General features: G+C 39.2%; 1 protein-coding gene across 7 annotated transcripts in view; it reads right to left on the bottom strand.

Annotated features, from left to right (window-relative positions):
- Positions 1 to 14,680, bottom strand: part of Girdin (protein girdin) — a 110,075-nt gene extending 95,395 nt beyond the window's left edge. For all 7 annotated transcript variants that reach the window (XR_010953576.1, XR_010953575.1, XM_067788354.1 and 4 more), the window contains exons 1-2: positions 14,187 to 14,680; positions 8,434 to 8,850 (exon numbers count right to left, since the gene is read on the bottom strand). Coding sequence is in view for 5 of the 7 variants with exons in the window: in XM_067788354.1 (XP_067644455.1) it covers positions 8,434 to 8,850; positions 14,187 to 14,255 (486 nt within the window). In the remaining 2 variants the exon portion in view is untranslated. The remainder of the gene's footprint in view (positions 1 to 8,433; positions 8,851 to 14,186) is intronic.
- Between the last annotated feature and the right edge of the window lie 445 nt (positions 14,681 to 15,125).

Below are 15,125 nucleotides of genomic sequence, written 5' to 3'. Positions count from 1 at the left end.
ATTGCGTCACATTCCAGGAGTATATGTTCCGCCGTCTCCGCTGATCGATCACAAAATCGGCATGTGTTGTTCGATAGGATGCCCAGCTTCTGCATGTGGCTGTTCAGTCTGCAGTGTCCTGTAAGAATAGCTGTGAGGATCCTCAGGTTATCTTTCGACAGGCCCATTAATGCCCTATATCGAGTTGTGTTGTAGCCCCCCAGCAGTAACTTAGATTGCCTCAAGCCTGGCATATTGCGCCAGTGTTCTTCCCTCTTATCCCTTTCTTCTAATAGTAGATGCGGCTCAGGACCAATAGGTCGTCATTGCTGCCTCCCTTGCCAGGCTGTCCGCTTGCTCATTGCCCTCCACTCCCCGGTGGCCAGGAACCCAGGCCAACAACAGTTTGTTGTGTGCTCCTAGTTGATTTAGCTTTTCAACGCACTCAAGTACTAGTGCTGATTTTATTTCAGACGCCGAGATCGCCTTGAGGGCGGCCTGACTGTCACTGAGTATGGCAATTGTCTCGTTGGAGTATTCGCGCTGAAGGTTCAGGTCAGCACACTGGCTTATAGCGAACACTTCCGCTTGAAAAATGCTCGGGTGTGCTCCCAGAGGCGTTGATATATTGGCTCTGGGTCCAATGACTCCAGATCCAATCCCCTCTGGCGTCTTCGAGCCATCTGTGTACCATACTATTCTATTTAGCTGATGAATGTACACAATTCTGCTTTCCTCCCACGTACCCTTGTCTCCCAATTCTACTTTGTACCTTCTCTCATAGACTATCTGCCTGAGGATATCATCCCTCGGGAGTTGACAGATTGGGATCTTCTCTCTCAATTCCTCCATGTTTCGGGACGATATAACTTTACCTATGCCCGAGCCCTCCTTAGCAATATTCAGGAGGGTTCTCTTGGCTGACTGCTCTATTGATATATGCAGCGGGGTCAGATCAAGGATAGCCTCCAGCGCTGCTGTAGGGCATGTGCGCATAGCTCCCGTGATGCATACACATGCCAGTCGCTGAAGTTTTGACAGCGCTTGCCTCGTCGTCGCCCGAGTTGTTTTCGATGCCCAGGCTATCGAACCGTATGTTATCATAGGTTTTACTATCATGGTATACATCCATCTTAGCACATGCGGGCTACAACCCCATAATTTGCCTGCTAGACGTTTGCATATCATGATGGACCTCGTGGCCTTAGCTCTCATGGAGTCGAAGTGCTGTTTCCATAGGAGCTTGGTGTCAAAAGTGACCCCCAAGTATTTCACCGCGGTTCCCTGTTCTAGTGCCACGCCATTTATTGTAATTGCTCTCAGGGCTGCTAGGGCCCTTCTTCTGGTGAAAGGGATGATGGTCGTTTTAGATGGGTTGATGTTAAGCCCCACACTGGCACACCATCCCTTCGTAATATTCAGTGCTCTCTGTATTATGTCACAGAGCGTACTCTCGAACTTACCCCTTGCAATTATGACGATGTCGTCAGCATATCCCTGGCATCTTATGCCACTGTCAGATAGCTTTTGCAGGAGTTCGTCCACTACTAGGCTCCACAGAAGGGGTGATAGAACACCTCCTTGAGGGCACCCCCTCGTGGTATTAACCTTATCTGCGCTGTTGCCTACATGGACTTCAGCGATTCTTGTGCGGAGTAGATTGTCAATCCATCTCTGGATAGGTATCTGAATTCCTCTTCTCTGCAGTGCTATGTTTACGCTTTCATGAGATGTGTTGTCAAAGGCACCCTCAATGTCAAGGAAAGCGCAAATCACTGTTTCCTCTGTTTCGAACGCCCTCTGTATTTCAGATGTTAATTGGTACAGAGCTGTGTCCGTGGACCTACCCGCTCTGTACGCATGCTGGCTATAATGTAAGGGCCAGCTCTTGAGGGCGTTCGACCTGATTTCTTAGTCCAATATCTTTTCCATTGCCTTCAAGACAAAGGAAGTTAGACTTATTGGTCTGAAGGACTTTGCCTGCGAATAGTCCTTTTTTCCTACTTTTGGTATGAAAACCACTTTTGCTCTTCTCCACATCATGGGTATGTATCCCAGTGCCAGGCTATCTCTCATGATCTTGGCCAGATGTGGGATGATCTGTGTACCTTGCTGCATTAGCACCGGGTAGATGCCATCCACCCCCGGAGATTTGTATTTCTCAAAGGATTCCACTGCCCATCTGACTCTGGCCTCACTGAAGAGGGAGTTGGCCAGTTGCCAGTCTGATGGGGTTGGTTTCACTCTGGGGAACACAGGTTCCGGTACTTGCGGAGAGGCACCCGGAAAATGCGTGTGTAGCAGGGCCCTCGCTCGCTCCTCCACCGTTCCGGTATAGGTACCGTCTGGAAGCCTAATCGCTAAGTTAATCTCCCTCTGCTCTTTGGCTAGGGCCTTGTGGAGCCTTGCCGCTGCAGGTGTGCTAGAAATTCCCTCACAGAAATTTCTGAAACTTTCCCTCTTAGCTTTCCTTATCTCTTTATTGTACTTTGTTAGATTTTGAGTGTATTCCTCCCAGTTGCCGGTTCTTCTTGCCCCGTTAAAGAGTTTCCTGACTTTCTTCCTTAGTAGTGTCAGGTCATGCGACCACCAGGGGGTTGCCTTCTTACCCTTAACTAAGGGCCGTCATTTAAGCGCAGTTGATGTTATTGACGTCTTCTTTATAATTCATAGCATTATTGATTTTTTGTTGTATTCTCAATGCTTCCAGCGTCATTCGTGTTCTTTCTTTCCCCTCAATATCTAATATTATCGTGTTTTCAAAGTCCGCTGTGTGTCCTGTGTTGGTTAAATGTTCGCATAGTGCTGTTGTTGTTTTCTTATTTTTCGCGTCAAGTCTGTGTTCATTTATTCGGACGCCTAGCGATCGCTTTGTTGTTCCAATGTATATTTGTTTGCAATTTTCGGCTGCGCTCCCATTACATTGGATTTGGTATTCTACATTGCGTTGATGTTCTTTGTCGATTTTGTCTTTTGTTTGTGTAAATATTGTACTTAAAGTTTGATTTGGTTTATGTGCCAATTTTATTTTGTTATTGAGTGCGATGCTACCTATTGTTTTGATGTCCGTTAATGGTATGTATGTCACGCCTGTGTATATTAGTTTTTCTTGTTCTTTTCTCTGTTCAGTATTGCTTGGCGTGCAGTTAGCTTTGTTTTTGGCTATCGTTATCCACGCGTCTATTAGTTTATTAGGGTAGATGTTCTTGTATAAAATATATCGAATTTTTTGGATGTTTGTCTTCATGAACTCCTTTTCACTAAGATGAAAACCTTTAGTTATAAAGTTTATGGCCGTGTTCTTTTTTTGCATCCATGGGTGATTCGAATGATAGTTTATCATTCTGGATGACGATACGGCTTTGGCATACCAATTAGTTTTTAGTGTCTGGTCTGATTTTATGATTTCAATATCTAGGAAGGGCAACTTATTGTTTTTCTCTTTTTCCATTGTAAATTTTATTTTTGTATGCTGGTTATTAAATGTTTTTAGTATTTCTTCCACGTCCTTAGTCTTAATTATTGCGAATATATCATCTACATATTTGTTTATGTATTTGATATATATGTCCTTTGATTTGAGCTCGGCAATGCTGTCGTCAAGAATTTTGTCTAAAACTATATCAGCTACAGTGGGCGAAAGAGGATTCCCCATAGGCATACCATATACTTGTTGGTAAAAAGTGTAATCATACGTGAAGTAATTGTTGTCCCTCAAGCAGAATTCAAGACAGGTTTGAAATTGTTTCTTCGTCATTGTTGTATGCATTTGTAGGTTACCCCACTGTTTTGTAATCGAATTTATTGCTAAATGAATCGGTATATTTGTGAAGAGGGACACAACGTCGAACGATATTAAAATTTCATCGTCTGCAATCGTGATATCTTTTAAGTTGCGCTTTAGTTGTAAGGAATTTTGTACATTAAGACTGTCCGAAATTATATGTTTGAGGGTTTTTCCTAAATATTTCGACAGTTTTAAACATGGCACACTCACTGATGATGATATCGGTCTAAGTGGAGTGTTTTCTTTATGCATTTTTGGTAAGCCATACAGTCTTGAGGCTGTAGCTGCAGTGCAAGTTAATTGTTTTTTTAAATGAAGACTGATATTCCCCTGTTTATACATGACGTTTACAATGTTGTTGTTTTTCCGTAATAATTGGTGTGTTGGATCCGTTCTCATTGTTTTGTATGTTTGTCTAACGTGCAATAATTGCTCCATTTTGTTTTTGTAGTCCACCTGGTACATCGTAACTGTTTTGTTTCCTTTATCTGAGTTTGTTATAATCGCTACATCTTTGTACTTTTTAACAAAATGCTTAGTGTCTTCGTAGACTTTTAGTATGAGTTTTTCTTTTTGATTATTTCTTAACTTGTTCCTATATGTATTTATTTTCGTTGCCACATTACATCTTAGTGTATCTTTTCCTTTTGGCATCTCCTATTGCTTGAACACCTTGCTCCAGATCTGCAATCACGTGAATCGGAGAAAATGATTTCCTCGATACTGGGAGCGCAAACTTTTTTCCCAATGACAGTAACCAACTGTTTTCCGGGGGGACATTTATATCAGTGTTATTCACAAACCAGTCCTCGTTGGATCTTAGTCCAAATGTGTCAAAGCTTTTCGTTACGTGTGCTCGTATTTTAGAGTTCAGCTGTTGTTCTGTAGCAGTGTTTATTCTCTTTGTAAATTGTGTTTGATTTTCCAAAACTAAGCTTAAGTCGCGTTCGTCTAATCTATTTTTAAGGTCATCCCTAATGTGACTCAAAGTGTTATTTACTATTTTAATTTGTATATTCGCTTCTTTTATTTCGAGGTTGAGGACTCTTTGTATAAATTGTTTTTGTATCTTTTCCATTTCTCCAGCCTCCCTGAGGAAGATGGAAAATACCCATCGAAACGCGTAGGAGAAAAAGAAAAACTTGTGTTTTGTCTTGAAATTATCGGCCGAAAAGCTGCAATAACCACAAATTTAACTAAAAATTAGCCCAAATTAATATATAAAATAATATGTCAAATCATGAGATAACGAAACATGACTTTTGAATAACACTATATTACAAAACATAAGAAAGCCAACAATAACATAACATTAGTTAACAGAAAAGTAAGAAAATCATAAATTTAACGTATTATAACTCTGCAGAGCATAACATGTCATAACATAACATACCTTAAATACATTTTTCTAAGGCAAGCGATCTTTCGGAACAAGCAAAGGGACAATTCTTTATGACACAAACGCCGCGAAGAGTCAACATTGAAAATGAAAGTCCACCGACAGCGGGTCAGGGGGCTTAGAAAATAACCGCGGCAGGTATGCCTGTTGAAAAAGGCGCCTAAAACACCCAATTCACTCGAGGGTTGTGTAGCGCAACCATTATTATTATTATTTATTATTACGGCGTTTTAAGCCAAAGACTTAGATTATTACAATTTGTTAGTACATTTTAATAGTAATAGAATTTCTAAAATTTGGGCTGTCGGAATGTATGCGATTCCGATCCGCACGGGAACTGGTCATTCCAACGGGCGAGTCCTGAAGTCATCTTATTGGGAGGTTGGAAAGATCGTGCCCTACTCCAAGACTTATGAATACATAGTTTAATTATTTATGTCGTCGGAATGCAATAGATTCCCATCAACACATATGATTCGGATCTCAGAGTTATAAGGCACTTTTATTGGGAGGTTGGAAAGAACGTATTTCCCATCCTGTCTTGTTCAAAAACTTAAGATTACACAGTTTTGTTATATGCTGTCGGAATGCATTTGATTTCGATCAACACAAAAGCTAGCAACTCAGCAGAATGAGCCACTTGTATCGGATGGTTGGAAAGGACGTGTTTCCAATCCTCCCTGCACCAGCTTTTATATCAGGCATGCTTAACCAACGAACCGATATCATTTCGTTACGATAATTAATGTTAATAAACGAAACCAAGACATTTCGTTTCGTTTATTAACGTTAAGAACAAATTAACGTTAATTGGCTTGGTATCGTTTATTAACGTTGATTATCGTAACGAAATGATATCGGTTCGTTGGTTAAGCATGCCTGTTTTATATAAACATAATTAATCATAATCACCCCTATTCTGCATTTCGACTTGGATTGGAATTTTTTCGATTTGGCAACTTTAGTATTCTGTGTTCCAATCTCTTTCGATCCAACTTCGATATTGTGTATTCTGCATTTCGATCGTAGTTCCGTTTTTCTAAGTTGGAAATTTGTTGGCGGAAAAATATTTTCCTTTTATTTTTTTATTAATTTATAACAGAATTATTGTAAAAAATTTAATGAGCTGATAGGCCTTAGTTAAATAAAACACAATATATAAAGTTGTGTTTTAGTTTTACTTCGTCGATATTTCGATTTCAGTCTGAAATCATCTTCAGGAACATATGACTATGTTTGATCGACTAACTAAGGCCTATCAGCTCATTAAATTTTTTACAATAATAAGTACTTACAAGGCTATCAAAAATCAGCAATATTTATAACAGAATTTTAACAAAAATGTAAGTAAAACTTGTTGAGAAACGTAAAAGGCTTGATGGTGATTGTTTTTTATATGTTTCCAACACAAGTACAGTATGAAACGTTGGCTAATTTAATGGCAACAAAGCGGGATATGATGACTCCTGGAAAGCCAGCCTTCGAATAAAATTCTTGCTTCGCTTGTATTTTCTCCTCTTCACTTTGTTCAAATGTTATCCCCTGAGGGCATAATTTTGGTTGCATTACATCCAGAAACGTAGACAGCGACTTTGACACTGTTGACTCTCCCATTCCTACATTATAATCCGCCCTATTCCATGCTGGTAACTGCCTTCTGCAAAAAATCTCAAAGCAGCTACTACAATATTAAGGGCAGATGTCGATGCCGAAGTCCTTGGACGAATTTGCTCCGCAAAAGTATCTAACACATACTTGAAAGCAGAGTAGAGGAAGGTGAAGCGAAACGGAAAGAACAAATAAATCTTTATAAAGTATTTTAGGCCCGTGCAATGAAATTAGCATCCATAAAATTCAGAAAATGTCAACTATATTCGAGCAGGAATCCGTATTAACAAAACTTGGTGGCCACGGCAGGAAATTGGCCAAAAGAACCACAAAAACAAACTCACAATAATGAAAGCACTTCACTCAAAAAAATATAACACTGCGGCAATATATTCTATTGCTTTTTTTGTACAAAATGCCGTGGATAATAAAATATAAACGTTTTTCAGTGTTTTTTACAAATTTTCTTTAATTTATTTTGTTCCAATGTTCACACATTCCGTACAAAAAGCTGATTTCGAAAAATCATTTGCTCTTCCTCTTCTCGTTACAATTCCGTCGTAATGCAGAATACCCAACTTCGATTAAAGCGGAGCGTAGAACGGGAACGTAATCGAAATGCAGAATAGGGGTGAATATATTATTGTTTTATTATTTTTGTAAGAATAGACGTGACTCTCATGAACCCTCCAACTGTTTGTCTGAGACGATGTTTTCGGGAACTCTTGCCCATTTTCGAGCTATTATTTGACCTGATGTATAAGGTTCCTCTGTGTCTATGTGGATTGCCTATATACGCTCAAGGAACAGTAACATGAAATACAGATACAAAATATGTTATCTTATTTGAAGGGTTTTACAATATTCTAATAAACTTTTTTTGAAAGTGTTTAAGTTTTCACAATTTTTCACAACCTCAGAGCAATTAATTGTTCTCCAACCCAACCAAGCAATCTCACCGACCCGTGGTGAATCCGGTTTCTTTAACAGCCGAGCCCCTGCCGACCACAAGTTCCTCATGGTATTAGACGGTCGGATGGCCCTGACTATACCTTCTTAATGGTGCTTGTTACCGGAATCTATATACAGCAAAGGATAATCAACATCGATAACACCCCCAAAACCTTCAGGGAGTATTTTATCGCTAAAACAACAACAAGAACATGAAAGTCCCGCCAATTTGTAGAAAAAAATTAAAAAAGTATTGCGCCAGAAATTTGGAGAGAACCTCGGCCTAAGCCCCTTTTCTAATGAGCTGACCTTGTAATTTTTTTAATTATCATTTTTATATCCTGTTTTTTAATGATAAATTATTACGGCAAAAAACTTTTAAGTGTTTTACGTCAAAAAACCTGACAAGTGTTGTCAGCTTATAAGGATAGGCGGTAAGTCTCATCGAGAGTTAAACGTACCAAATTATTACTAGATCCAGCAATTAGTTTTGTTGTTAGACAAATTGAACTAGTGCAAATTTTAACAAGTAATGTTATGCCAAGTTGCCCTATTTGTGTGAAAAAATTCAGCGGTATCATATAATTTTCGAGTATGTATTTTTATATAAAAGGTACTTGTGGAGCTGGTCCTGCGAAATGTGGGACTATTTTATCAGTGATTACGTATATTTTCTATAAACGAGCAGATCACGCTCTAATACACTTACTTGTTTTATCAATCCAACAATAGCATGTTGCGTTTCAACATCCAGTGTTTTGATGCGCCCAATAAAAATTTCGCGATTCGGACACTGCACTGCTGCGCCCAATAGAAGTATCAATAAAATTTTCATTTGCTCTAAGCCTTGTTTTGATTCTGGATAGTAACCGAGCACATAGACATCGGGCAACACGAGGATAGTATGCTCTAGCTCCTCCTCGTAAAGTAACTTTAGATTGCGTGCTATACATTCAAAATTTTTAGATCGTGCTATGAATAATGGGGTTCCGTTGAGACCTCTTATATCAGCTGGGTGGTTTTGGGGTTCTGGATCAATTTGCAACCAGACACTGTGTATAATATTTCCATCCAATAGCGCCGAATATCCGGTAAGAACTTCTGGACGTGACAAACATGATTCCAACTAAAATATAAATAAGCAAGTTTATTGGGAGTATTAAGTACAATGTCTTTGAGGATCTGCGTAAAAACACTGTGCTATATTTGGACATTAAGTTTATCTATACTACTAATTTCAGTCTTGTCATTGATAATTCACGATTTTCGGAAGTAATCCAAATCATCAAACTGTATGCAAATCGTCTTTACCAAATTGAAAAACCACTTTATTACAGTCACATACACGCGGCGGCCTATGAGGGAGCTAAATACCTGGCGCTCGTCTTCAACCTCTCTTAGTCCACTTTTTTCATACCTGAAAAATGGAAAATAACGAGGGTAGTACCGCAACTAGATCCTGAGACATCAGCTAGCGTAGGGGACTCATATCATAAGGGTATATTTTTCATCGCCAGTATAATGGCCTTCGAAAAATAAATAGCACCGCCAGAACCAAGATCCCCACCATAGATCTGAACTGGTAGCGCTAGTCTCATCAAAAGCCTTTGGCAGAGTCAATCACAAAAGGTTACTGCAAAACTTGGAAGGGTCTAACTTTTTGGCAATATTAAACATCCGCGTATACTCATCCTCGGAAAACGGTTGGAGACCTGCCAAAATACTGCTCATAGAACTACTACAGAATGTCTTCTTATGACCCCTGGAAACCACCTACATGGCGAGACAAAAGAACTCAATGAAAAAAAGCATAATGAAATGCTTAACACAGTTTTTGCTGAATTTTCACAAACCTGATTGAGCCTACAAGACGGGACAAGGAAACATCTCCTTAAGCACTGTGAAGAGGAGCAGCGACACTCATAACCACCTATAAAGTAACAGACTGCTCGCTTGTATGCTACGCATCCCCGATATGGTCGCCGAGCTAAAAAGAAACACACTGGAGGGCTTCCTGCAGGCCTGTCAAAACAACGCGCTCAGAACTGCCACGGGATGTCTTTTTATTGATATCAGACAAAAAGACTCCCCATAAAAGAGAGAAATGAAATGCTGAGCACACAGTTTTCGCTGAATTATCCATTGTCGAAACAAAGTTGGCAACACTTTTATTCAGTTGAAATGTGACGTTTAAAGAAGAAGCACTTCAATAAAATTTTCTTTCCATAAAAAAAATTGTTCAACTGTTATTTCAACTGTTAATTAAACGTGTTTTCTTTTGTGCGCTTATCTTTTTTATTCACTTAATTGGTTCGGTCAAAAGGGCTTCTAAAACATTTAAAAGATTATGTGCCCCGAGAGCTTCAGTGAATAAATTAAAAGAAATTAATACAACTGAGTCAAGTCGTCGTACTGTATAAAGTTGCGCGCACATTTAGAAAAAAGTCGTCTCGTCGTAGCGTAAATAAAATAGAGCATGTCACTATCTTAAGCATTTCACTACTTTAAAAAAAAATTGCATCAACATTATAGGATTCCCGTTATCACGTTTGTGCATACAATATTGTACATATATTCGCGCAAATCTTGTTCTAACATGCAAAACCGCTAAAGAAATGATGGACAAATTGGAAAGTGTGTAAGAAAAAAATTCGGAAATTCGTGCCATGACTTTGTATGAAGAATATTTTTTACTCAAGATGAAGGATGATGAAACTGTCGCTTCGTACGTAGTCAAAGCAAATCAATTAGCATCAGAGATTGAGCAACAGGGTGAAAAACTGTCTGACAAATTGAAGATGGTGCATATTATTAGTAATTTCCCTGTAAAGTTCTACAACTATACAACTGTTTGGTATAATACAAAAGGAACTCGTACAATTGATACGCTTATGGCATCTTTGCAATTAGAGGAGGATAATTTAAATCGAATGAACAATGAACAGAATTTCATCAGATGCGGCATTTGTTGCTAGGTTTAAACACAATAAACACAAAGACTCCAAAAGTGGAGTGGTTTACCAAAATATCTATGGTCTGAAGCTGTTTGTACAGCAACGTATTTATTGAACCGCACAACAAATAGTAAGTGTCCAGGGAACACATCTTATGAAAAATGGTTTGGTCGAAACCCATATGTTTGGATCACATCAAAATATTTGGAACAGAATATTTTGTTCAAGTTCAAAAACAAGCGGGTCGACAAAAGTGGGATCCAAAGGCGAAGAAAGTATTGTTGATTGGATTTGAGCCCACAACCAAAAACTTTCGACTATTTGATCCGAACAACAGAAAGATATTTCTCAGCTGTAATGTCCGTTTTAATGAGCAAGTACCAAAAAAAAATTTGTACTTCGGGATGACATTGATACTGATGATGAAGTGTCTGAAAATGCTTCAGGTGAAATCGTCGTTGAATCAGCTGATAATAATGATGTTTTTCTTGACGCTGAAGGAGAATCAACTCCGGAAACTCATGACCCCAGAGAAGTAATCAACGCTACGATCTGCGAGAAAGTGTAAAGAGTCCAGATCGGTTAATTGAAAGTGGATTTTCAGCAACAATTGTTGAACCAAAAACATATGAAGAGGCAATGAACTCACCCGATGCACAACAATGGGAGAGTGCAACGGATGAGTTTAATTCATTGATCAAGAATCACATATGGGATTTGGTAGAGCCACTAGATGATCAGAAAGTTATTGATAATCGTTGGGTGTTTAAAATCAAAGAAAATACTGATGGCTCAATTGAGAGATATAAAGCGCGTCTTGTGATTAGTGCGTTCACTCATCAATACGGTGCCGATTACGAAGAGACTTTTAGTCCTGTCATCAAATATATATCGATTCGTGCAATTCTGTCTCTAGCGGCAATGAATAAAATGCGGCTAAATAAGTTCGACATTAAAACTACATTTTTGTACGGTGAGCTGAAAGAAAACGTTTTTATGAAGCAGCCAGTCGACTATAATGACAACAGTGGACGCGTATGCAGGCGCATCAAAATTGTATATGGTCTGAAAGAGGCATCACGATGTTGGAATGAAAAATTTACGTAATTTCTTTGGAAATTTGATTTCACAGAAAGTGATTCAGACTCATGCGTTTTCATTCGGCGAAAGGCTAAGACAATAACGATCATCGCGATTTATGTAGATGATGGGTTGATGGTAACAAATAACATTACTGAAATTGATTCGATAGTTTCACACCTGCAAGACAATTTTGAAGTAAAAGTTATCGAGGCAAAGCGATTTTTGGGTCTCGAAATTGATCAACGTCAGGATGGTTCAATACGCATACATCAACAGGCTTATGCTAAAAAAATATTGAATAGGTTTGGTATGATTGAAAGCAAAAATGTATCAACTCCAATGGATAACAATCAGAACCTTGGTGATTTCGCAAGAGATGAGCATGATGCTGTATATCCCTATCGTGAAGCGGTCGGTAGCTTAATTTACCTGGCTATTGGGACACGACCAGACATAAGCTACGCAATTGTTGTGGTAAGTCGATATTTGGAACAGCCTAGCTCAGCACACGTAACTGCGGTGAAACGCATATTCAAGTACATTAAGGGCACGATCGATATGGGTATGGTTTATAAAAATGATTGTTCTTGATTTGGTCGATTACAGTGATACCGATTATGCTGGCGATAGCGAAACAAGACTATCGACGAGTGGGTATGTTTTTCATATTGGGTCAGGTGTCGTAAGCTGGACATCAGTAAGGCAAAAATCGGTCCCAACATCAACAACGGAATCTGAATATGTGGCGGCTTGTCAGGCAATCAAGGAACCAATCTGGCTTAAAAGTTTTTTAATTAGTTTGTTGTATGAAACAAAACTAAAACCAACACTATATATGGACAAGCAAAGCGCAATTCGTTTAATTAAGAATCCCGTCCTTCATAAAAGAACCAAGCACATCGATGTCCAGTACCAACCCCCAGCGGTTAAGGGGGTAAGAATATACCCGCGGTAGGTATGCCTGTCGTAAGAGGCGACTAAAATATCAGATTCAAGGGGTGTGTAGCGCAACCCTTCAGGTTGCCAGCGCAATATATAGCTTCTCCAAACCTAATTGTCAACCTCACCTATCCGCGGCGAATCCTGTTTCACTAACAGACGAGGCTGTGGCGACCCCAAGGTCCTCATGGAACTTGGTGGTGGGGGGGAGGGGATGGCCTGAAGTTTAATGTGGTCACATAAATCGTTCCCGAGATGGTCGGGCTGGCACCTTAATGGTGCTATGGTACCGGAGCGTACCGGATCTGTATCCGGCAAAGGACCATCAAATCGATAACACTCCCCAAAGCCTTCGGGGAGCAACCTTATCGCTACAACAACAACAACAACAACATGTCCAGTACCAATTTATCCGAGAAAAATTTTAAGATGGTAAATTCAACTTAGAATACATAAATACTTGTGAGCAGATCGTGGATATATTTACGATAGCATTGAATAGGAATCGTCATAAATACTTGTGCAATTTGATGGAGATGACATCATAAGAGAACGTCGCCGATTTTGTTTACAACAATGAGTGGGAGTATTGGAATTATCCATTGTAGAAACGAAGATGGCAATCCTTTTATTCTGTATTCTATTTTACTCTTTTTACCTTCGTTAACTACAGTTGAAATGTGACGTTTAAAGAAGAAGCACTTCAATAAAATTTTCTTTCCATAAAAAGCGAATTGTTCAACTGTTAATAAAACGTGTTTTCTTTTGTGCGCTTATCTTTTTTATTCACTTAATTGGTTCGGTCAAAAGGACTTCTAAAACATTTTAAAAATACCCAGAAACATGGGCATACCAACAGACATATGATTGAAGAAGCTCCGCCTCACAGAAACTTAACAAAAGTTATCTCCGTAAATACTATGAAGATATCCGGCACTTAAGAAATCAGCCGTATGAAAAAAAAGCTTGACAAGTCTTTCAGATACTTCCCCAAAAATATCGAGAGAGGTGTCAAAAGACGCGTAATGACCTCGACAATAATAATCCCAAGGCGGAAAAGAAAAATTGTATCTCTGTCCGGAGATATTTGCAGTTGAAGTTGGCGATTTTCATGTGGTTGTTGTAATGTGATAGTTCCCACAAAAAAAAATTGTGAACATAGGTGTTTTGCGCGTTTTAGTTTTGGTCTCCAAACCGGTGCTGGACCCACCCAGGGTAATTTTTTATAAGCGCGACCGAAGGCCGCCAACGCAGAAAGGTGTTCTGCACAAAAATACTATGGATATCACCCCCGGTTTCGGAGGACCAGCGGGTCTTTTTCGGGTTTTCGTTAATATCTTTTGAACGAGTTAAAATTCTTATTTTCCGCCTTCGGATTATTAATACTGATATCAAGACGCGTCGATTGACAACTCTCTCGATATTTTGGTGGCGTATTAACAGTCGACCCCTCAACTAGATTATTACCAAAATATTCTATACTTACCCATGTTACCAATGCACCATTTATGAATTCATCAATCTCCATTGGAGTTGCTGTTGCAGCGTTAGCCATTTTTTAACTTTCACACATAAGCCTTTTTATTGGCACAAATAAGCACTGAACTATGTGTATGTATAAAATAGCCTTGAGGATTGAAGCACACAAAGAGAATCCTCAGGCTAATTGAAGTGCTCTAATATATTAATATTTCTACTTCTTGCACTATATCGCAGCTTGCTATATGAAATTATTAAGACATTTAATTTCTTTATATGCACCTCATATATTTTTTTCCTTTCTTTACACATGATCATCAAAGAATTTCAACACACTCCAATGTGTTTACTTCGGTACTTGCAATGTATTTGCACCATTTTTTTATTGATTTCAGTTATTGCGTATATCGTCAATCGTTTTTAAACGGACTACAATTTTTTCATACAATTATTACAAAAGTTACTCAAAATCACACAAAAAATTCTTCGCAAGTAAAGCAAAAGTGTAAAATTTAGAGCTGGAAGAAACATCGAAGGCGCTATCGATAGTTAACAATTTTTAAAAACAATCGATGCTTTTAACCAATACGAGCTCACATACCTTATATACATACCCAGTAGCATTTCCAATGAATCATCTGCATAAACAATAAAGACCGGATTCAAGGGGTTGTGTAGCGCAATACATAGCTTCTCCAACCCAATTGTCAACCTCACCTTCGAGCGGCGAATCCCGTTTCACTAACAGACGAGGCTCTGGCGACCCCAAGCTCCTCATGGAACTTGGGGGTGGGGAGGGAGGGATGGCCTGAAGGTTTAATGTGGCCATATAAATCGTTCCCGAGATGGTCGGGCCAGCACCTTAATGGTGCTGTGTTACCGGAGCGTATCGGATCTGTATCCGACAAAGGACCATCACATCGATAACACTCCCCAAAGCCTTCGG

Source organism: Eurosta solidaginis, chromosome 5, assembly GCF_040869045.1.
Source record: "Eurosta solidaginis isolate ZX-2024a chromosome 5, ASM4086904v1, whole genome shotgun sequence".
In the NCBI taxonomy this organism is placed as follows: Eukaryota; Metazoa; Arthropoda; class Insecta; order Diptera; family Tephritidae; genus Eurosta; species Eurosta solidaginis.
The sequence above is the reverse complement of the archived record's forward strand: the minus strand, read 5'-3'. Positions and strand labels throughout refer to the sequence as shown.